The sequence below is a fragment of the Telopea speciosissima genome, chromosome 1 (genome assembly GCF_018873765.1).
Source record: "Telopea speciosissima isolate NSW1024214 ecotype Mountain lineage chromosome 1, Tspe_v1, whole genome shotgun sequence".
NCBI classification, from domain to species: Eukaryota; Viridiplantae; Streptophyta; class Magnoliopsida; order Proteales; family Proteaceae; genus Telopea; species Telopea speciosissima.
This window is the reverse complement of record NC_057916.1, coordinates 12,296,791-12,321,444: the sequence shown is the minus strand read 5'-3', so window position 1 is coordinate 12,321,444 and position 24,654 is coordinate 12,296,791. Positions and strand designations below refer to the sequence as shown.

At 39.9% G+C, this 24,654-nt stretch overlaps 3 protein-coding genes across 4 annotated transcripts in view; 1 reads left to right on the top strand and 2 right to left on the bottom strand.

Annotated features, from left to right (window-relative positions):
- The window catches only part of LOC122668723 (protein RDM16-like), a 32,223-nt gene extending 30,661 nt beyond the window's left edge, over window positions 1-1,562 (bottom strand). The window contains exon 1 of one of the 2 annotated variants that reach the window (XM_043865262.1): window positions 1,550-1,562. The gene's annotated coding sequence lies outside the window, so the exon portion shown is untranslated. The remainder of the gene's footprint in view (window positions 1-1,549) is intronic. The other variant, XM_043865269.1, reaches the window with a different exon arrangement.
- A 746-nt stretch (window positions 1,563-2,308) lies between these two features.
- LOC122658274 (calcium-transporting ATPase 4, endoplasmic reticulum-type-like) lies at window positions 2,309-14,691 on the top strand. The gene is made up of 8 exons (XM_043853200.1): window positions 2,309-3,752; window positions 4,102-4,171; window positions 4,264-4,385; window positions 5,533-5,814; window positions 6,014-6,391; window positions 7,140-7,249; window positions 13,357-13,585; window positions 13,704-14,691. Exons 1-8 carry the CDS (start codon window positions 2,340-2,342, stop codon window positions 14,289-14,291), a joined length of 3,192 nt encoding a protein of 1,063 aa, XP_043709135.1. The 5' UTR covers window positions 2,309-2,339; the 3' UTR covers window positions 14,292-14,691.
- Window positions 9,713-22,863, bottom strand: LOC122658285 (metal tolerance protein 1-like). The gene is made up of 4 exons (XM_043853209.1): window positions 22,830-22,863; window positions 17,947-18,077; window positions 16,485-17,738; window positions 9,713-9,724 (listed from the first exon to the last, which is right to left on the bottom strand). The coding sequence occupies exon 3, from the start codon at window positions 17,736-17,738 to the stop codon at window positions 16,518-16,520; it is 1,221 nt and encodes a 406-aa protein (XP_043709144.1). The 5' UTR covers window positions 17,947-18,077; window positions 22,830-22,863; the 3' UTR covers window positions 9,713-9,724; window positions 16,485-16,517.
- Between the last annotated feature and the right edge of the window lie 1,791 nt (window positions 22,864-24,654).

Sequence of the window (24,654 nt, the reverse complement as noted above, 5' to 3'; positions counted from 1 at the left end):
AAAGGCGGATATATTCTGAAGTTAGTCTAAAAATTTATCTCATTGACCATAACGTTGACAATTGAGGAGCTACGTGATGTGCATTGTTGTTGTTCTACAATTTTCCCGAATGAAGATGTAAGTGCTCCTTTGAACATATCCACCATGCATTTTCTAGCCTCGTTTCTTGAGCTTTACTCCCTAGGGCACATTATCACCATTAACAAATCTCAATTGCCTAATCACCTTAAGTGACTTAGTCACATTCTCGTACTACTGTGACGCATTCTATATAGCTCCTCCCCTTTGCTCTTGTGTAATGTCTCTGATATAACCTCAAATAGTGCTTTATCTTCATGATTCGACCATATTTTCTCCTCCATCTCTGAGAACCCCTTGCTCGTTCATCCTTGTCCATTGCATCTTTGACACCATCGCACTTTCAGCCTCAACAGTTCTCTCATACATAGCCACATAGGGTTAATTTTTTGGTCACTGTCACCTATCCACCATGCCTTTTCTACCCTCGTTGTTTGAGCTTATTCCCTTGGGCACGTTATCATCATTATCAAATCCCAATTGCCTAATCACCTTAAATGACTTAGTCACATTTCCCCACTGTTGTGACACTTTCTATGACTCCTCCCCTTTGCTCTTATGTAATGCCTCTAATATAACATTAAAGAGCGCTTTATCTTCATGGTTCGATCATATTTTCTCCACCGTTCCATCACTGAAAAACCCATTATTGGTTCCTCCAACATTCTTGCTCTCTGTCATCGTCCTTGTCTATTGCATCTTTGATACCACCACACTTCGAGCCTCAACAACTTTCTCGCACATAGGGGCTAATTTTCCGATCACCGCCCCAAAAAGGGCATATTCATCCACTATGGTTGATTTACTCGCGTCTCCACCTATTGTGTCATTGTTTTCCTCGCAGGCAAGCATTATTGTGATTGCATTCATAACAAGTAGTGCTTTAACTGCAATCGTGCCGAGTTCTTGCTAAATAAACAATGATGTTGGAGTGGAATAGAGCGAACCTGTGGGCCAAAAAGATTGCTACCATTAAATTGAGAATCAAAGACATGAAAGCTGTAAAAAATAAGAACGTAGAATGTGTTTTTACCATGTTCGAGAATGAAACCTATTCTTGAACCCATTCTAATAATTTAGAATCGGAACATGTACCAAAAAACATTTTTGTATAAACCTATAATAAATTTAAAAAAATACATACCAAACACAGCCTCATTAATACCTCTACTCCCCATAAGACAAAAAAAAAAAACCTATACTTCTTGTTCCATTCCTAATATTATTTAAGCATATAATTGTGGACTGCAATTATTATTGGATTATTTATTTGTTTTCACTATTAGGATTTAGGGAACAAATTTTTTTTTTGGTTTGTGGGTAAACAGGAACAAATGATATAAGGAGCGTGGTAGGTGCCATCAAATGACACCGTTACAGTCAGATCTGCATGGTTTTTCTAATCAAACGAAAAAACTCGGCAACTTCTTGTAGAGTTGTAGGTTGGGCTCTAACCCAGGGGGGCAACCACTTGGAGATTCGCAATTAATTAATTAAAGGGATTTGACCACTAAAGAATTAGAAATGCCAACTGCCAAGGGAAGATACCTGTAAAGCTTATGTAACGAAAGCACTCGGCAACTTCTTTGTTCCACTTTGAGGATTGTTTGGCTCTGGGATACGTATATGTTCAGGGATGGGAAGAAAGAATTAAGAACAGCTTAACACGTTGCTTGAAAACTGATGAGTGGTTTAGACCTTTTTACAAGCGATTGAAGCGCTCCTTTCAGTTTCTCACAGCAAGAAACGTATTCTTTTCTTTCTTGTTCTGCCCTTTTTCACTTTCCCTTCTCACTTTGGATTTTGGAGTAAAGACTAAAGAGACGTAGAGAGGAAAAAACACACAGAGGGAGAGTGTCAGAGTGGAGAGGAAGTGGGAGAAAGAGAGAGAGAGGAAACAGAGCAGGGTTTCCAACTGAAAGTCTGAAACCAGGGAGAGAGGTAGGGAAGGAGTCTGATTCTAACAATCTAAGGAGTATGAGAAGCTCTGGATTTATCTGGTAATCATGAACTTGAAATCTTTCAATTTTAAGAACGCCTCTGCTCGCAATTGGTTTTTTCTTCTCTCCATCAGCTGACTTCTTTGTCCACTTCTGTGTTTTCGTCTGCCAAGATTCATCCAGATTAAGCTGGATATTGTTTTCATTATTGGCTAGGGTTTCATCTCTGTAGTTGCAGATCAGTAGATTCTGTGTTTTTTTCGTAGATTTTTAAACTATTGAAGTCTTGTTCTTCTCGAGTTCCTTTTTAACTGAATCTCGATGGGGAAAGGAGGGGAAGATTATGGGAAACGTGATGATAGTGGATCGAGATCCCCTGACAAGGAGATCTTCCCGGCTTGGGCCAAAGACGTCGACCAGTGCCTGAAGGAGTACAAGGTCGACAAAGACGTTGGCTTGACTTCGGATAGGGTCGCGGAGCAGCGTCAGATCTACGGCTTGAATGAGTTGGAGGAGCATGGGGGTCCTTCCATCTGGTCTCTCATTCTCGAACAGTTCAACGACACCCTTGTGCGGATTCTACTCTCCGCTGCCGTTATTTCCTTCGTCCTCGCTTGGTACGATGGGGATGAGGGGGGCGAGATGGAACTTACGGCGTTCGTCGAGCCTATTGTGATCTTCCTGATCCTGATTTTAAACGCCGCAGTTGGAGTCTGGCAGGAGAACAACGCTGAGAAAGCACTGGAAGCCCTGAAGGAAATTCAATCTGAGCATGCCACGGTGATTCGCGAAGGGAAACGGATTGCCGATCTACCTGCAAAGGACCTTGTCCCGGGTGATATTGTTGTGCTTAGGGTGGGCGACAAGGTTCCTGCTGATATGCGTGTTTTGAGTCTGATAAGCTCCACGTTGAGGATCGAGCAGGGGTCATTGACGGGAGAGAGTGAAGCTGTTAACAAGACCACTAAGGTGGTCCCCGAAGACACGGACATTCAGGGGAAAAGGTGTATGATTTTTGCTGGCACAACGGTTGTGAATGGGAATTGTATCTGCTTGGTCACCCAGACTGGTATGAACACAGAAATCGGGAAAGTTCATTCCCAGATTCACTCTGCCTCGCAGAATGATGAAGATACCCCATTGAAGAAGAAGCTTAATGAATTCGGAGAGGTCCTTACTATCATTATTGGTGTTATTTGTGCTCTGGTTTGGCTCATCAATGTGAAATACTTCTTCACTTGGGATTATGTGGATGGTTGGCCTACCAATTTTAAGTTCTCTTTCGAGAAGTGCGCATACTACTTTGAGATCGCAGTGGCATTGGCTGTTGCTGCTATTCCTGAAGGATTACCGGCAGTTATCACTACTTGTCTGGCTCTTGGTACACGGAAGATGGCACAGAAGAATGCGCTTGTGAGGAAGTTGCCAAGTGTTGAAACACTAGGCTGTACAACTGTGATTTGCTCTGATAAAACAGGTACATTGACCACCAATCAGATGGCTGTGGCAAAGCTTGTAGCAATGGGGCCTGGTGCGGATACAACCAGGACCTTCAACGTGGAAGGGACCACATACAACCCTCTTGATGGGAGGATTCATGACTGGACAACTGGTGTTATGGACGCAAATCTTCAAACAATTGCGACGATTGCTGCTGTCTGCAATGATGCAGGTGTTGCACAATCTGGAAATCACTATGTGGCAACTGGCTTACCCACTGAGGCAGCACTGAAGGTGAGGCATTCTTATTTTCAGGCCCTTCTTTATTCTTTCTTGTATAATCTGATTAGGCATGGTCTATTTTATTTGATTGTCAGAACTATGTTGCAATGAACTGTGATGATGCTGAGATGCCAAGCAAGGGCAAAGAAATTTAGCATAGGAACATAATCACAACACTTAGGGACCTGTTACTTGTTTTGGCTCTTGCTCTCCTAGATGCTTTTCTATAGCGCTGAAGCTATTGAAGTGCCTTTTCCGGCTGTTGATTTGTAATATATAAATATAATGCATGTATGGCCGTTTAAAAAATATTAATTATTTAATGTGGTAAGGTTCCTTTATGAGTCTCTTTTCTTTCCAGGTTATGGTTGAGAAGATGGGGCTTCCTGAACAGTTTGCTGACTCATCTCGTGGTTCTGCTGATGTGCTACGTATGTTGAAACCCTGTGAACTTTATTGCGTTTCTTCAAGTATATGTTTATGGATAGTCGTATGTCACACTTTTCATTTTGTTTTGTTAAAGGTTGTTGTCAACAATGGAGTAACATTGAACGTCGTATTGCAACTCTTGAGTTTGACCATGATCGCAAGTCCATGGGAGTTATTGTGAAATCAGCTACAGGAAGGAATTCATTACTTGTGAAGGTATGAACACACAACCTCTCTCTCTCTTTTTGTGTTTGTGCGGTTGTGGTTGTGGTTGTGGGTGTGGGTGGTGTTGTTGCTGTGAAGCCTAGCCGTGTGGCCCCTATTTATTTATTTATGAAGTTTCCGGAATGCTTCATTGAGTTGATTTGCATTATTTTCCGAACAATTATAACAAGGAATACATGTGTGTTTCTGTGTGCGTGCACATGGGTAATTTTTTTGTTTATTCTATCTGGTAAAATGTTAAATTTAAGATGGATGTATTGTTTTTGTGCTAAGCTTATTTTGATTTTGGACATTTACTTTGTTACTGTCCATTTTGCTGCTAACTATTGTCAAACTTCATGGGTTTGGTTTTGTTGTTGTTGTACTCGGCTTCTTTTACTTTAGCTATTTTTTATTAATAAAATCTTCCGTAAACTATCACCCTCATGGATAGCTCTTGAAATCTGTTTGGTCGTTTCATGCAATTTCTTGGAATTGATAGTATCTTGGTCTCTTAAAATTGGAGTTTTATAGTCTGCTGTTCAAAGGTTTGTGGACTTTGTTACAGAGCTCCCGTCTTTTGGGCTTGGATCCTTCAAGAAATTCAAGCCAGTAAGTTTGGAGTTCTGAAGGGTAGGGGGTAACAACATTTACCATTATTCACCCTGTATGATCTGTGTACAGATGACCATTTTAGTTGCTGATATGGCGTACACAAAGTCTTAATAAATTTTTACCTAATCTATTTTGTGCTTCTAACCCTTTCACAAGCCATATATATGCGCAAACCCAGGGGGGGTGTTTAAAAGTAGTGAAAAAAAAGGGGACTTGCACTAACTAGGCAAGCCATTTTTTGCCCAATTGTAATTTTCTATGTGTTACTCTTTTCTGCTTCTTCTCTTGAAAGTTGAGACAATCATTTACATGTTTACTTTATATTTACTGAAATTTTCTACCTTGACTAAGTTTGGACATGTCCTAACCCCAATCCGCCACCCCACCCAAAAAATAAAAATAAAAATACGTGTGTTTCTTTGGTGGGAGTGAAAGCTAACATGGATACCCTTGCTCCTGACGCTAGGTTTTGTGCCCCTTTGTCAAGTCCTTTCAGTTATGAAATTATTGTGGCTGTGTCATAACACGGGTTGTTTTCTGGCAGGGTGCAGTAGAAAATTTATTGGAAAGGAGCTCCTCTGTTCAGTTGCTTGATGGCTCTGTGGTAGAAATGGATCAAAGTTCGAGAGATCTTATTATGCGGTCCCTTCATGAAATGTCCACAGCTGCATTGCGTTGTCTGGGTTTTGCTTACAAGAAGGATATTGCTGAGTTTGCAACATATGATGGTGATGAAGATCATCCAGCTCATGAACTCTTACTTAATCCATCCAATTATTCATCAATTGAGAGTGATCTCATTTTTGTTGGCTTGGTGGGACTGAGGGTGAGATGGCAAATGCTTTATTCACACTCATTGTTATTAATTTTACACTCCCCCTTTTTCTGTCTTCTCTGTCAGGTTCTCCCTGCTGATAGATTGGAACATTTTTGTGAACTAACAGCATTTATTTACCCCCCAATTCCCCCCCCCCCCCCAAAAAAAAAAGAAAAGATCTAACCGATTTGATCTTAAAATGTTACAGGATCCTCCTCGAGAAGAGGTTCACCAAGCAATTGAAGATTGCAGAGCTGCTGGCATCCGCGTTATGGTTATTACAGGGGATAACAAAAATACCGCAGAAGCAATTTGTCATGAAATTGGTGTCTTTGGACCTAAAGAGGACATTAGCTCGAAAAGCTTAACTGGAAGAGAATTTATGGATCTTCATGATCAGAAATCCTATTTGAGGCAAAGTGGTGGCCTTCTTGTCTCTAGGGCTGAGCCACGGCATAAACAAGAGATTGTGAGGTTGCTCAAAGAAGATGGGGAGGTGGTTGCAATGACTGGGGATGGGGTGAATGATGCCCCTGCTCTGAAATTAGCTGATATTGGGATTGCCATGGGCATAGCTGGAACTGAGGTATGTTATTTTTGGTTTCTAATTGTTGTCTCTGCTCTCTGGGCTCTTGTGGAATGTACTTGTGGATGTAGATATTCCTTTTTTTTTTTAATCAGTTGAATAATTTACTTGTGTTTTTAAGAATTTCTATTGAGTCATGAGTTTGGGAGTTGTGGCATTCTGGTGTTTAGAGTCTTAATAATGAATGATGGTCTGTTTCTGGGGTTCTAAGAGATTAATGTTTTTGGTCTTGTTGAGAAGTCTCCTGTTCCAGTGTCTGGGGATTGATATCTATTATCTAGTGTATTTCTCTATCACAAATTTTTCTGTTAACCTGCATGATGTTTAATGCAGATTCATTATTTTTCCATATTGGCATATGCCTGGGTATGTGGAGTTTTGATTGTTCAGAATATTCATATTGCTGCCTTTTAAATGCTATTGGTGTGATGTGCAAGTCCACACCGCAGAAGATCAGGATCTCTAAGGGTTTTACTATTAGTAAATTTGTCCCTATCCTACTGCAATACAGACAACCACAGGAAATATGTTATCTGGAATTCATTTTAGTGTACTCGTGTAGTGTACCATTTAAAAGAGTCGTTCTTGATCTACAAACTACATGATCCTATTTTTAATCCATTTTTTTACTTATCTCCCTCCTTTCTTAAGACACAAATGTCATTCCATAATTTTTTTAATGAATTGTATGTTGTTTTGTTTTAAGTATCTGTTTAACCATCTTTCTAATGCCCCTTATTTTTCACAGGTTGCAAAGGAAGCTTCTGACATGGTGTTATCAGATGATAATTTCAGTACAATAGTTGCTGCTGTTGGTGAAGGCAGATCTATTTATAACAACATGAAGGCATTCATCAGGTTTGCTTTCCTTTACAATCCTCATTTATTTTATGTGATAATAAAAAAATGCACTTGCTAATAAAAGGCTGTAAATTTTGTTGTTGTCAACTAATTTTGCTAATTTTGCCTACACTTACTGTAGGAATGGTGCCATTGTTGTTTATCATATATGATTTAAAATACTTTTGAGAACATCCATTATTTCCTATTCTCCCATTTAGAGTGGGTGATGAGCATAACAACTAAATCTTGTGGTCCAATAAGAACAATGCAAACCTGCTTGTGGGCCTGACAAGGTCATCCATGGTTTTCCCAAGATGTGGCATGCCTGGGTCACTTTCTCTATGGGAAGCTAGGTTCAATGGAGTACCTGCAGCGGGTATCTATCTTGCGAGAGTTGAAATTCCTAATGATGTGTAGTTGAATTGGTTTTGACTTTTTGATCATGCAGCTTGCCCCTCGGGGGTCTCTTATTCACTTGCTTTACAAGAGTTTTGAATTTCTATCTAATTTCTATTTTTTAAGTTCATTAAATTTTGTTTGCCACCTAGTGGTTGTGGGTTCGAGTCTGGAAATGGCCTCTCTGCGAAGCAGGGGTAAGGCTGCGTACATTATGATCCTCCCCAGACGCCGCTGTGGCGGAAGCCTCGTGCACTGGGTACGCCTTTTTTAAAAAATTTTTTGTTTGCCACCCAAAAAAATGCCCCTCGAACACCCTATTCAGAATCACTGTGGGCCCACACAAGCAATGAACTAAACAAATCAATAGTCTAGTGGCAAAACAGTAGTAAATGGAAGTTATAAGAGAGTGACAGATTCATAATTAAAGGGAATAGTAAATGATTACTAAGAATCAAGGAAGAAAGGATGTAAAGGGGATTATAATTTAAAGAGAAGGGGTGGACTTGGAATAAAATTAAAATAAGGGAGAAAAGAGGATAAAAGCGAATGAGAGGGGTAATATGGGAAGTGCAATATAAAAGAGTAAGTAATGAGAAGAACTCTTCTTCTTTCTCCATGAATCAGGAAACCAGCGAAGGGTTTACTGGTCTACGAGTGCAAGAACTGTCCCGATAGGAACCCAATTGACTTGAAATTTTGAGAGGAGAATCCCAACTCCTAATCCTGTTGAATGTAACCAGCAACATATCAAATATCCACCAATTGGGATTGAAGCTCTGAAATCACTCAGATCAGGTCGCTGATCCAGTTGCAGGTTCCAACAGCATGTTGGATCTCACCACATACGTGAGTTGTGGATGTCAAACTCTCCAGGTTAAGTCGCCCCGAGTTAAGGATTATATGTACTAAATTCCGGCAACAAAAGTTGAGGATCGAAGGAGCTCGGTTCAATTGTTGAGGGCGTCAAGTACCCCCCAAACAGGGGAAATCCGAGAGTATGGAAAGAACAAATAACCAAGGACAGAATAATGAGAAGAGAAGGAGATACAAAAGGATGTAAGGGAGAGAGAGAACAAAGGGAGGTAAAAGGAAACCAGCACCTGCGACGAGGAGAGAGGTTGGGAAGTGGAACGGTAGTCGACCAACTCGACACGAACACCTACAGTGTATGTAACTCAACTCAATTCAATTTCAATCTCTGTTAACAACTACAAGTAGATATATAAAGAGAAAGAAACAAAACAAACAAAGACTCCTATTCCAACTCTAAAACGAAAATAGAATTCAAAACTAACTAGCCTATCTTCTACGACTTTCTCAACATAACTAAAATAATCAAATAAAATAACCCAAAGAAGTAAATAACTACTACCAGCCTGTACAACAACTCAGCTTTTCCTCCAATCAGCTCTATTCGAGGTCATACTTGATACAAGGCCTAAGCTATGCATGTCTTTCCTCACCACTTCTCCTAAGGTCATTTTAGGTTTGCCCCTAGCTCTTTTAGGACGTGTTTGGTTGAAGGTGTCGGATGAGTTAGATTCTGATTTTGGATCTGCTTCATACGAATCTGGTTCATGTGGATTCGTAGTTGAGAAAAAAAAAAAAACCTGTTCGGTTACCCTGAGTCTGTCAATTGGATTCATCCTGAATCTATATGAAGGTGAAGTAACAGCACTCCATTGTCCTCTCTGACATTAACAATTAGAAATAAACATAGCTAAGTAGTAAGTTTCTACCAAATAAAGATTGAAAATTTCTGTACAAGATATGGACCAGCCATTGTACATTCCCAAATTCGTAGCATGTTATACTGAAAGAGAAGATATTTCTCCAGAGGAGGAAACACTGTTGCTACTTCCCACTCTTCTTTTATTTGAACCTCTTAATTTCATCTTGTTAAGAAGGAAAACCAGAGAAAACAGAATTCTATATTGAGTAGAATACAATGTGTGCATATATCCTTATTAAACATCCCTTAATAGAAGGGAAATAAAACGGAAGATAAGAAACCGTGTGCCGGTGGAGGGTCACGAATGAGAGTTGGAAGGAATGGGGGAATGTCTTACAACAATAGAATGTGCCATTATTCTGAGATCGAGGAGTATAGATCGAAGCAGGGTAGAAAACGAGAAATTAGAATAATTATTGTCCTTATCCCAAAAAAAATAAAAAAGGAAGAAGAAGAAGAGGAGGGAGCAGAACCTGAAGGCTCGCCATTGACGTGGACAGGAGGAGAAGAAGATAAAGGTAAAGTAAGATCTTGTTCTTCCATACTGAGAAACCCAGTTCGAAAGATGACCGGTATGGAGATCAAGAATCGAGAAAGCAAGAGAGAGAAACGGAGAAGGTGGACTCGCGTGGATTCGTTGCTGAATTTACCCCAAGGGGTGAATTTTATTGGAGTCTCAATATAGCCTTAAATGTGGACTCGCGTGGATTTGCGGATTCGAACATGAAACCATGTTCCGAGAAACCAAACAGAAAAAAAGAAAAGAAGAAGAATCCAGATTCGACGGGATCTGACTTGTCCGACACCTTCAACCAAACACGTCTTTAGTTCCTTCAATCTGAATCAAATCACTCCTTTGTATTGGAGCATCCAAAGGCCTCTGTTGAACATGGCCATGCCACCTCAAACGACTTTCTCATAGCTTATAATGTATTAGAGCTACTCCCAAATCAGCTCTAATATAATCATTCCTTACTTTATCCTTCCTAGTTTTGCCACTCATCTATCTCAACATCCTCATCTCCACTACACTGAGTTTATCTATATGATGCTTCTTAACTACCCAACATTCCGCACCATACATCATAGCCAGTCGTATGATTGTCCTATAAAATTTTCCTTTTAGTTTAAAGGAATAAGCTCTTCACACAACACTCCGGACGCACCTCTCCGCTCCATCCATCCTATTTTAATTTTCTGTGAAACATCATCCCCTATATCATCTTCTTTATTTATGATTGAGACCAAGTACCTAAAATAGTCACTTTGTGGAATCTCCCTCATCAATTTTCACCACCTCATTATCTGTTCTAGTGTAACCAAAGTTACACACATATACTCTGTCTTTGTTCTACTTATCTTAAAACTTTTTGATTCCAAAGTTGATCTCCATAACTCCATCTTGGCGTTAATCCCTGCTTTTGTAAGATTCTGTCTCTTCGTCCTATTGTCCTTGGGGCCATTTACTTCCAAATTGATGATGGTGCCTCCACCTCCCTTTGGCTTGATCATTGGTACCCTATGGGGGTTCTCCGTCACTCTGTCAGTACAAGAGCTATTTACAGTTCAGGCCTTTCCAAGCAGTTTATGTAGCTAACATCATTAGTCTTGGTGATTGGGCTCCTCTGGCCTCCTCTCCTATGCTCTCTAATATGTGGAATGCCTTGCCATCCATATCCAGAAGGCCCCATGGAAGAGGAGATAATATCATTTGGGCTCCTGTATCTTCAGGTCTTTTCAGCTCTAAGGCAGCTTGGGACTTCATCTGGACCTTGGTCTCCCTATCTCTTTGGCACAAGCTTGTGTGGTTCAAATACCACATCCCTCACCACAGTTTCACTGTTTGGCGGCCCTCACCAAATGCCTCCCAATGCAGTACGTCCTCATTCATTGTCAGATCTCCGTCCCAGCCTTGCTGCTTCTGCTGGAATGCAGTGGAAGATACTGACGACCTCTTTTTTGCATACCCCCTCTCCTCTTCTATTTGGAAAGGGATCCTAGCAAACTGTTGGCCAAGAAACAAACGATTCTCCCTTTCCAGAGGGAATGGATTTGGATGGACATATCTTTTGCTGGTTATATTATCTGTGATGTTGTGGATAAGCTTGCCTTCAGTGCCGCCATCAACCATATTTGGATGGAGCGTATTCTCAGGAAATGGACCTCCAACTCTCATTGGTCTCCATTTCCTTCGACATCAAAGGCAAGCTTTCTGCTGTTTCCTCTATTTGTATTGCCACCCCAAGGAACATGCATATTGTTGTTTCCTGAGGCCTTCCTCTCTCTTTTCTTCAGGCCCCTCTGCTTCTCGAGGGTTTGGTCCTGTTTTGTGTATTTAGTTGTCTTTCTTCTCCCCTCTTTAGGGACTGATGTATTCTTCTTCTCTTTAGTAATGAATTTATTTATTTACCCAAAAAAAAATAAAATCATATGCTTCAAGGATCCCTCATAATATCGTTGTGTAATCAATAAGCAATCTGTTTCAATGAATACCACATCCCCATTTGTAACCCATATCATATCCTAATTCTAATACAACAACAAAAGAAATAAAAAACAAGTTTAGTCCTTTGTTTGGGAGTAATATCGAAGTGACTAATATGTTAAATAAACAAGGAGTGGTCTGCCCTAGTTTATGTTATAGGACTAATAATAAAGTGGCTAATGTGCTAAATAAACAAGGAGTGGTCCACTACAATTAGTGGCTTACCTCTGAGACCAGTCCTCTCTTCTTCTTTTTCTGTGCTGTATTTTCCCTTTATTTCTTATCTAGTTTGGGGCTTTTGTCTTCCTCACTGAGGCCTCCTTGCCTCAGCTCGTGTTGTACTATTCCCTTTCTCCTTGTCTAATAAATTCATTATTTATTCCACCACCCCCCACCCCCCCCCCCCCCACAAAAAAAAAAAAAAAAAAAAAAATGAAGGCAAAAACATGGACTCTGTACCCAATACAATTGGACTTCTTTAACGGAGCCAACTAGGACCATCCCAAGTGACCCAGACCTCTTTGTTTATGCTAAGAATTTTTGATAATTCTCCATAACAGTTAAGAATGATTCCACAAACCATTCATGTAGTAAATTAGTAATATTAGTTCCATGTGTGAAAACCTGCTCAAATTAAACTCCTCGAAGGATAATAGCTCAGATTGCTGCTAGTGATACTCCTACATCATGAATAGCTAACTCATCTCTAGTTGTGAAAATTTTGGAAAAACGTTTCTCCTTTTAGTGAATAGTAATTTCGAAAATGACTATACAGTCAATATCTTGTTAAATGTTTTGACAGCGGATTATAGAACGGGAAGTTCAACATTTAGGCAATGAATAATGGAGTTGAGATATATAATTTGATACATGGCCAATTAAGAGTTTCCCCCTCCCCCTCTGTCCCCCTTCACCCCAAGAAAAAATGGAAAAAAAAAAGGTTCATCAAAAGATGAAATGCCAATCTCAAATAAAGGGGCTACTTGTGTGTGTGTGTGTGCGTGCTTATGTCTGTGACTGTGTCTGTGTGTGCGCATCCATGGGGACAGGGTGCCTTAATTGGGCCAAATACAGGTTGGATCTAGGTATCTGGCTGCCCGACCGCCCTATTTATAAATTTTGTTTGCTGAAATTCTCCTTGCTATGCCCAGAACCTCGCACCAATCATTAGCTTGCCCCTAAAACTCCAGATATACCTTCAGCCGATTGAAATACAGGTTGGATCCAGGTAAAGATCTGGCTGCATGGTTACACTATTTATAAATTTTGCTTTGCAGAGCTACTTGCCATGCCCAGAACCTTATAACCATCGTTAGCTTATTGTTAAAACTCCATATATACCTTCAACCGATAGCATGTATCTTAATATCATAGAATTCAGATTGCTCCCACTTATGAAAATGTGTGATTTTTGTAAATTGGTATCTTAATAATTCATAACTACTGTTTATCATTATAGTGCTCCCAACTATTTGGCATGGCTCTGATGATGTTATTTTATTTTAGGTACATGATCTCCTCAAATATGGGTGAGGTTGCCTCCATATTTCTTACAGCAGCTTTAGGTATTCCAGAAGGCCTGATCCCCGTTCAGCTCTTGTGGGTCAATCTTGTTACTGATGGCCCTCCTGCAACGGCCCTGGGATTCAATCCACCTGACACTGATATAATGAAGCAACCTCCTAGAAGAAGCAATGACTCATTGATCAGTGCTTGGATTTTATTTCGTTACCTGGTACCCTAGCCTTTTTCATGATCATCCTGTCACTCCTCGAGTTGCTATCTCTTCTGAATTTTATTCATTCTGGCATTATTCAATGTCTATCTTAATTTACTCTTCAAATATGTTGCAGGTCATTGGGCTCTATGTAGGACTAGCGACTGTGGGTGTCTTCATTATATGGTATACACATGGCTCCTTCATGGGCATTGACCTGAGCAAGGATGGCCACACACTTGTCACCTATTCTCAGCTTTCCAACTGGGGTCAGTGCTCTTCTTGGGAAGGGTTTACAGTTTCCAACTTCACAGCTGGGGCTCGGGTGTTCTCCTTTGATAGCAACCCTTGTGATTACTTCCAGGCCGGCAAAGTGAAAGCCATGACCCTCTCCCTGTCTGTTTTGGTGGCGATTGAAATGTTCAACTCCCTCAATGCCTTATCTGAGGATGGGAGCCTCTTGACAATGCCCCCCTGGGTCAATCCATGGCTCCTGCTGGCAATGTCTGTCTCCTTCGGCTTGCATTTCTTGATCCTGTATGTACCATTCCTTGCACAAGTATTCGGCATTGTGCCTCTCAGCGTCAATGAGTGGCTGTTAGTGCTGGCTGTTGCATTACCAGTTATACTGATTGATGAGGTCCTCAAGTTTGTGGGGAGATGTATGCATGGACCCAGCAGCAGATCTGCTGCCAGTAAAATAAAAAAGTCAAAGGCAGAGTGAGGTGTGAGGCTCTTGCTGCTGATGGGGCATCTGATATCCAATAGTTGCAAATCATACATGGTGTTCCCTCTGCCAGTTGCATTTCCAATTAACCAAAATTCCTGGTCTCCTCACCCTCATCCTTTATTGTACTGAGGACTGGTTTGGAAATTGAAGATCTAGGTATATTGCAAAGGATGATATGGGACTTGATTAAAGAATTTGAAGAGCCCCAACTTTACGTGTACTTTTGTTGTTGCTTTTTCTTCTTTTCTTATTCTTCCCATAACAAATTTTTTGTTCTTCAAGAAGTCGCTTTGGATGTTTCCTAGAAGGCTATAGATGCCAATAATGTGCAGAGATTTGAAGATAACCCAAATGTTAACACATTACAATGTTTAGTGATGGGACTCGATCCTTTATGGTTTTTTACTTCCCCCCCCCCCCCCACCACCATTCTGCTGCTTATTGAAGCCAAAAGGTAAATAATTTGTGGAATCCTTGCCTAAAATGCTATAATTGTGGTTGCGACCAGTCATAAATTACAATTATTTCAGAATATGCATAAATTATTGGTAGTTAAAACTGTAAGGATGATTCAATATTGTACAGTACATCTCTTCCTTTTTGGGTTAGTATATTGTTTGTTTTATGCAGTGCAAGTTCAGTAGGCATAGTTTGAACTAAATCTAAGTCTCTACATCCAAGATTTTTCTGGTGGAACAATGGAACTCCAATCATTCCAAGTGATTGTAATCAATTTTGTATGGTCAAGAAATAGTTGGTAGAGCCCCATGCATCGCTACATTTTAGTTTTGGGGAGAGTTGACCTGGGTATTTCAATCATGGATCAGGTGAGATTGATAACCCTCTCTTTAAAGAACTGGAGATCTTAGGCACATCCTTTGATATTGAATACGCAACTGATGTCCTATCTATGTCATTGCCTTGTGATATAGTTCATAATAAATTTTCATATGAATGAACTTATCGACAAAGTAAAGTTTTCCTCCACCCATAGGGGACGGTTCACCCACCATCCTTAGGGTTCACAAACCCCTCCTAGGGTTTTAGTATGTTCCAAAATACCCTCCCGATACCTATTCCTGCCCTCTCTCGCCCCTCGATGAATGGGAGGATCTCATTCATCGTGGATGGAGGGAAATTCACTCCTAAACTTCTTGTTGAAATTTCTGAATTAGCAACATGTTTAAGGAGGCAGAAGTTACTATCTACAAAGATTAGTCAGTAAAGTGTAAAAAAAAAAAGTCAGAAAAAGTGTCAAATTATCAGTATAACATTATATGTTCTATCTCCATGCTTTCTCCCTCCCGATTGCCCATGGCTCAATGCCGTATGAACAGAACTTGGGTGGTTTATACAAGCAACAAGAGTTCAGAATTGGTTGTTGCGATCTAATTCCGTTCTGGATCGGCTAGAATCACTTATTAAGAAAACCCTGATATTGGAATTCCATACTGTTCTGGATTGGGTAGGATCGAGATTGGAACTGGCTGATTCCAATTCCTCGAACCCTGGGTTTTGACGAACTCTTTACTCTTCAGAAAAGCCTATAGTAACCACTAACCAAGTAATGTAGCCACTTCTTGGCTATATGCTCGCAACTGAATATGAAAAAAAAAAATGTCAACCAGTAAAAGGTAAAAGAACAAAATACGTATGAGAGATTTATAATTGTCCTGTACTTGTTTGTCAATTATTTAATATAAAAAGACATATAGGCAATACAGGTCCAGGGAGAGGCAGACCTGCACAGCCTTAACTACGGCTTTTGCCGAGAGGCTGTTCTGGATTCGATCCCATTTATTTAATATGATAAAATTATTTAAAATAATTATACAATATGTCATCCGAACCAAATTTAAATTATACAATCCCCCACCATATTGTTCTGAGAATAATGTATGGATATAACCACATCACCCACAAAGATACACAGGCAATATTTGATCCATCTAGGGCAATAAAGGATAGCCTCAAGAATTTCAAAATTTTACGAAGGAAGATTTTCGAGTGCGTAAAATTTGCCAGGTAGAAAAATCCATAAAATGTGTTGTCCCCAATCTTCAAAACAAACAATGAAATTTTTTATTTTACAGAAACATATTCTTCCCTCACTATTTTACGCTGAAACAACTGGACCTGAGAATGAAAACAGAAAAGCAGTCCACCATTCGTTCCCTTCCCCAAAACTGGGGCTATGAACTCTAAGGGTGCAGAGCCCACTTAGCGCTCTATCTGGATGGTAACATGGCTGATGTTATATTCCCTCCGGATATAATCTACCACCTTGTTCAGCACCATATCTGCATCTGCATCCTGCTTGATCTTCACATGGCAAGCCAACAAGACCTTTCCTACAGTGATGGCCCAAATGTGCAGTTCATGAACAGCAACAACCTCATCCATCCCACGGAGTCCTGTCTCAAGCTTTGTTGCATCAATCTCTCTCGGTGTGCTCTCCATCAGAACCTCCAGTATGTTCCTCAGCATTCTTATTGTTGTGCCGAGCACAGTCACTGAGAAGATAAGGGTGCATATCAGATCGATTATCTTCCACTCAGGTCTATACCATATGATTGCCCCACCAATCATCACTCCGACACTCTGGATGGAGTCCCCAAGTACATGAAGATAAGCCCCCTGCAAGTTGATATTCCTTTGCTTCTTATGTTCATGACTGGCTTGTGCTCTTTCTGCATCTACGACAGATTTCTGAAGCAGCGGCTCCGAATGGTTGGCATCATGAACATGATCATGCTCGTCATGTTGTTTGGACTGCCCTCCATGATGATGTGTCACAATGCTTATCCCATGGTTGTGGTTACCGTGACCATGGCCATGGTCATGATCATGTCCACTATGAGCATGACCAGTGCCATGGCTGTGACCATGATCATGTCCCAACAAGCAAGCCATGATGATATTAACCAACAAACCAAAAGCAGCAACAACAAACATCAGAAAGCCTTGTACATCACCTGTGTCATTAATTAATCTAGCAATGGCTTCATAAACCAGTATCCCAGTAAGGAGCCATATCAACTGGATAGAAACCAGAGCACCAAGGATCTCAATCCTAAAGAAACCGTATGTCTGACGTGGAGTTGCTTCCCACCCAGACGCCCACAATGAGAACAAGGAGATGGCAAAGGCTGCAACATCGGAGAGCAGATGCGCTGCATCAGTTAAGATGGCAAGACTGTTGGCTTTGATTCCACCAACTACCTCTACACTCATGAAGACAATACAGAGTGCAACTGCCATCCAAAGCTTCCGCATGGATTCAGCTCGTTCTTTGGCATCCTTCAAGCTGGTTCCAGCTTCCGAGAATCCACACGGTGCTTCACCACAGACCTTAACCCCTCCAAGGCTTGGGCCTCTGTCAGGCACATCTCTATTAATTTCGATAATCTGCTGCTGCTGTTGGGGACTCTGGTTCTCCATCTGAAAGTTCATGACAACCAACACAAAGAAGAAACAAATCATAAACATGAAGTCTCCAAGTGATGTATCACCAAAATACTTCTCAGATAAATAAAACGTCCCATTAAGAATATATGCATCTTCACATGCATTTATACATGATATCCAGAAATCAGTGTGATCAATAATGGGATCTGTTTATTTCACCCTCACAGTACATATGCAGCACCTGATTTCAGATGTAAGCTTGAGAGCGGTAACCTTAGTTTATATCACCAACACTATCAGACTGTAGCAGTTCTGTCCCAACAGTAGACTGGGGGGACAAGAAGGACGGTAATTGAATACAGCTTGACAACTCTGCAACAAAAGCACTACGGGTCCTTAAAAAATTGACATAACTGAAACTAGTGAGGATGCTGCTCAATACTAAAAGACTCAGGTTCTGAGTTCTGACAGAGAACATCGATTTTGAGCATATTAGAGTGCATCATATCTTAAACCAAGTTTAGTGAAATCTTGCAAGAAAATTAATTTGAAGATGCTGTTCAATCTTTGAATCTTCTGCTAGATGTTGTTGATTTGCAGCTGCCAAAGATTAAGAGAAGGCAAAAGTTTTTCTACGCCAGTCCGCTTGGAGAGGTTTCTAAGCAGGCCACCTATTTTTGCCATGTGGAGGATGATAGTATAGGATATCGAGGGAGTAAACTGGATTGGTCAAGTCTCTCAATTTTAGAAGTCAAATTCAGTCAATACCTCCCCCCCCCCCTCCCAAGGTATGTCCATGCATTCCTGTATTTGTCAAACTGCCCATTTTTTTAGCTTGCAAATATGTGATTTTGCCAGTTGGCCAACTTGGATTGCGATGAAATTTGACATGTGAGTAGGGGACCCTTGGGTCCACCTATCCACAAGATTACACCCTGTCTGACCTGCCACATGGCAGAATCAAGGTCCGCCTGTAGAATTCTCTCCAAATTCCCCCCAAAAAAAAGAATTTTCTTTGCATCGTTCTTTCAAAGGATTGTCCATATGCTATACAGCCCAAATTCTTAACGAGTAGCATTATCATAGGGTCTAATACACATTCTCCGGTGATGCCGAAATTCCCAAGTTAGGTATAACAATCACTGAAGATCGTGTAAGAGATTTGGACATACCAAGTTTCCTTGATAAATTTGGCTGTGAAATCACCCTCAAATGCTTCCATAGGACAAGAAAAGCAAAGTTTTGTTATTATTTTTTAAAAAGTATCTTCAGGAGTTCACTAACTATTAGGAAATAAATATGACAGTGTTTGCATAAAAAAATTTAATCCCACAGATTAACAAGTTCACATGATTACAAAAGATCAACAGGCTCAGATGTGATTCAATTAATCCTCAATAACTAATGGATATGGTTCTAAAGCAGGCTCTCTCTTTCTCTCACTCTTGATTGCAAAGAAATTTAAGTTTTTGGCAGATCATTATTTCCGTCATGAACGATAGAGACTATCTATTTGGCACAAGTAAGACATAGCAATCATAAAACAATTGGACTGACTCATCAAGATTTGAAGAAAAACTCTAGCTTGCTAACTTCTTCAAATTATTATGCCCCTCTGCTTACATAGGACTCATAAGAAAATCATCGTGTCTCAGTTCAAAGGATTTGGACAAGCCTTAAAAGGGTCCCAGCAAAAATACCAACCTAAAAAGATAAAAAGAAAAAAAGAAGCTCCAAAAAGAGAAAGGGGGGTGGGGGAGGAGAAAATCCAGAGGGAATTACATGAAGGACAAATTGCTGATCATTGCTTCTTCTTCTTAACACAAAGAGACGGTATCTCTTTTGGAAGCCCACTTGCTCTCAAAAAATAAACATGTAGTAATCAGAAACAATTTTGAAATATTATAACCATGCTTATGCTTTTCTTGAGTGCAGTTTAAATATTTTTATGCGATAAATTTATAGCTTTGGAACCTAGAACATTGAGTCTGTTTGTATACGCATCATATAATGTTACAGAAAAAAGAAGAGGGTGAATGTGTCAACTTTCAGTGGGCATCCAGGAACATCACTATAGTTAATATGCAATAGAATGGGATTGCACAATAAGAGTTACGGAGATGACTCCAAGTAGTTAGGATAAAGCCTAGTGAGTAAGGTTCCTTTATCAGATTGATTTTTGGTGAAGGTAATGACTTAGCAGGAACCATTTTGGTTGTGGTTTCAATGAACATAAGGCATGGGCAAGTTAGGGAGGTGAATAGGTGATTGAAGAGTATTGTGCAATGGAAAGAACATATAAAAAAGGGAGAGCAGTTTAGGAACTTTGTACTAGTTTTTCACTGTACTCATTCTGCAATAAACTCTCACCTTTTGATTGTGGAACCCAAGTTTAGTAGAATGAACATAAGGCATGGTCAAGTTAGGGAGGTGATTGAAGAGTGTTGTACAATGGAGAGAACATATAAAAAGGAAGAGCAGTTTAGGAACTTTGTACTAGTTTTTCACTGTCCTCATTCTGCAATAAACTCTCACCTTCTGATTGTGGAACCCAAGTTTGGTTGAAACTGATCAAAAGGTGACAGTTATGCTTGCAGATTCAGTACGGAGGGAGGGAAAAGATCTAATAGAGTTCCTTACCTGAGTGGAAGAGTAATATGTAGTGCAGGAGATTTTCTTTGGGGAAGGGAGGAGCGAAACATAATAAGCACTGTCATCCTAATAAAGTTATTTTAAAAAAATTCTAAATATAGGAAAACAAAGTGACAACTTTCCCTTATATATCAGGGAGATGATGATTCAATGACCTTATTTTTTGTCCTTCCGAAATTAAGCTCATGTCGTTGCCTCTTATTCAATCAAAGGAATGTTGGCCTAACAACTTGAGCCATCCCAAAGTACAAATATGTCAACATGGACAGCATGCAAAAGACAGGGACACAAAATTTATAGGAGAACCTGGAAATTGACATGCTGAAATTCGAAGTAAGTTAATAATTCTAATCATGATGTTGTCAATATCTATAAATGGTTTTAAACTTCCTACAATAATTTCAGAAATAGACTGCACCTCAGATGGTCAGAAGTAACCTAAAAAGAAGAATTGTGGTACTAAAATTTTTCCAGGCAGTGGCGATTAGTGGTACATGCTTATGCTAACCTCATGTAACACTGAGACAAAAAATTGATTCAGTGCCAATCCTTTGTCACAAAGCATTCAAACAGAAAAGATGCCCTGAAATGCAAAGGTTTGCTATACTGGAGTTATGACATAAGATGCTTAGTCATTTTGAAGCAATATATAAAAAAATGTATACCAAGTCCAGTTTGTTTCGGAAAGATAACAACAGGAACATATTAACCAGACTTTTGAACTGAAGACCACAAAACACATCACCTGAGCTATGGATTAAAGAATCAATTAAGTGACAAGAATAAGATGAAATAACAGAGAAGGAGCATAAGAGGCATCTGCAAAGATCATCAAATATCAAATACTGAAATATCTTCCTAATATAAGTCATACCTGGGTAAAGTTTCTTCTTGTTGGTCCACTCATGGAAGCTTCCATATAATGACCACCTAATGTGTCACATGGAATACTGATATCGCAAATCCAACCATTGAATAGGAAAGAGCACGGTCTAGATTGACCATGCCAGCTTTCACAGAAACTCAATTATTTACCCCCATATATTGGCAACTTTCCCTTGTATTTTTAGCCATCCATTAGTTTTTTTCAAAATGGAATGAATCTTCATAGCTTTACACTGCCATCTCTGATTGAATTCAAATTTGACAGGTAATCAAGGTGCCATAGGATCTACTTGTACACAAAATTTGGGCCTTAACTGATTTACCATGTGATGGATATTAGATCTGACCACCTAACATCCTATAGTCAAACATACCACTAGACTGGCTCTCTTCATACCTGTGATATAGTTTAATTTTTTTATGGAAGGGTATAACATGTCTAAAACAGTGCTTGGGTAGTTATTGAACCAGAAGATGGTTCACATCACCAGAGTTTTCTGACTGATGCATCGCTTAAACTATCCAGAAGTAACTACCCACCACCACCTTATTTCATCGATATACTCCTTGTATATTTAGGATGTTATCGAATAGATAGCCAATTGGTTTAACAAAATTGTCCAGTTAAAGATAAGCAACTTAGGCTGTGTTTGGTTCTTTTCTTGGAACAGAGATGGAAAAGAAAAGTTCCTCCATCTATTGTTCAGTTGTACTGAGAAAATCAAGAGAAAATATACTCATAATCCCATCATTGTTGTTTGGTTGTCCAAGAACCACAGTTAGCTAGTGAGTTATTCCCCACTTTATGAGGGGTAAAGGAAAAGCCAGATACGACCAATTTTCTCCCAAATATCTTTTCCCTGCTTTTGTTCTCTCTTCCAAAACTAGAGATAACCTTTCTCCCAAAAGAAGTTACTTTTTCAAGGATTTTCTCTCACCTATGCAACCAAAATTGCAAAGCTTTTTTTCTTACTGTTCCTATCCCACATTGTGAGGGGAAAGCAACCAAACTCAGTATTAACCAGTATGCGAAATGTTAGATAATCCCTGTGGAGTGTGGACTACTTATTAGAATACTGTGAAGGGGTAAAGATCTGGTTCTTTGATACAAGTCAGTCACTATACCTAATTTTATCATCCAAGCCAACCAACCTTACATCAATCGTGATTACTATACACAGATAAGAATTACTTAAACTGGGACAAACATGACACAGCAGAATCTGAATAATAAAGAACATAAACTACGAAAGCCCCAGGTATACAAAACAAGCATTCATCTACCGAATCCATCGTAACGATCAAAGACAACCAATTAAATAAAAATTTCATCCTATATATATATATATAAACACAAAACAGAAAGAGAAATTACGGATTACAGGAAGTTAAGATTGATCGATCAGCAGACCAACAATAACATGAAGCAAACAGGAGAGAATAAAAAACAAGATTGATGATCACAATCATGCTTCCGCATGTGGATGATAAACAGAAGATCGGCGGCTTCATATTTCCCCAAATAAAAAATCAATAAACCCCAAAAAAGAGGGAATTCGAGAAAAAGGAAGGATCAAAAGAACATACCTGAGAAAGTGAAAAGAGAGTTGGAATTAAGAAATAGGATCAGATTCAAAGAGCAGTAATCATTCTGACAGACGACATTCTTAAAGAAAGAATCAATAAACAATCATCCCTCTTCAGTTCTCTCTCTCTCTCTCTTCTCTTTCGGTGAAGAACAAAATGGTGAGAATGTGAGGAGATCCTCCACAGTCTCCACCGTTCCGCCTATTCTCTCTCCGAAACGACCAATGGATTCCGACTTTCCTTTTCGAGTCCGACGCCGAAGATTCTCTCTCTCTCTCTCTTCTACCCTTCGCAGCACTTTATTTATTGCCCATTAAGTTTTTTTGGACGATTCTCCTTTAACGCTTAGGTTTTATAGACTGGAACATTCGTATAGAGTCTATGGACGGGATTTAATTCTTCCACGTCTTGATATGTTTTTTGTTTTTTTCTTTTGGTGAAGAAAATGTAAGTTCATTCATTAAACATAATACTTATATTAACAGTCATCAAAGGAGAAACTATTCAGTGTAGCATGCTTAGATAGTCTATCAACTGGAGTAATATAAGATCTAGGTTGTTTTATAATCTTTACAGACCGTTGGGAGAAAATAAGATGGGAGATATCAAATAACCAGGTGTAAAGATGGTACGGTCAGGGATGATCCATCGGTTTCTCGAGCCAATCTGTCACCTCCTGGGAATCAGTCCACACAATCATTTCCTCGCAGTCCAGTGGAAGTGTCCTTTGGAGCCCTGCATTGAGTCCCCGCAACTCGGCCTCTTGGGCTGACCCTACATAACCATAATGTACAGAAAAAGCATAGAAGTTGCTGTTATGAATAACCAAAAAACCCCATCCCCCAGCATTGGTTATGGGGCCGAAACTACCATAAGATATAATAACAGTTTGAGTTCCTAGCCGCAAATAGTCTGCTTTGGAGCGAAGTTGGATGTTGGAGGAATGTAGGATAGATTGAGTCTAGAGGGAATCATTTGTCTCAAAGGAAAAGAGATTTAGGTCATTAACCCAGCGGATAATATTATTGATGATATTGTGAGGGTTCAAGGATTTGGTGCCAAAGATTATCTGATTCCTGTGGATCCAAATAAAATATAAAGTAATACAGATAATGCTTAAGGTGGTGCGTGGATTAATGGTCATTGAGATGCAACTGTGGAATAGATTATGAAGTGCATTGATGGGGGTAGATCCAGCAATTCCTTTTGTGCGTAGGCCCAAGGGACCAGCAGCCCATATCCTTTTAGTTATGTCACAGGAAAAGAAAAGATGCCAGGTTGTTTCTAGAGCAGCCAAGCAAAAGGGGCATCGATTAGTAGACTGATCTGCCCCGAAAAGCTTGGACCGTGTAGGTATACCATCATGCAGCAACTTTCAGGTAAAAATGATAAATTTTGGTGGAATCTGGAGCTTCCACAACTGCCTCCAAAAGGTATTGGGCAAGGTAGTAGGGGCAAGGTGAGAGTGGTGAGCTAAAGCAGCAGCAACTCTCTTTGTTGTTAATTTCCCCGACTTGGACAGATGAGAGTGTAGGCAATCAGTGAAAGGGTTGGTGGAAAGTTGGTTGGATAGGATCTGTGAGCAAATTGGGGGAGGGAACAGGACGGCAAGCAGAGGTATGTTCCATTCCCTACCAATAAGGAGTTCATGCATAGTCTAGAAAAGAGGGTTAGGTTGGATAACCTGATTAAGTGAAGTGAAATCAGTAGTAGGAATCCAAGGTTCTTCCCAAAGAAGGACGGTTGAACCAGTACCAATTTTCCAACGGATCATTTTCCTCAAATGGGGGAGTATGGTGCGGATACTGTTCCAAGTCCACGACCC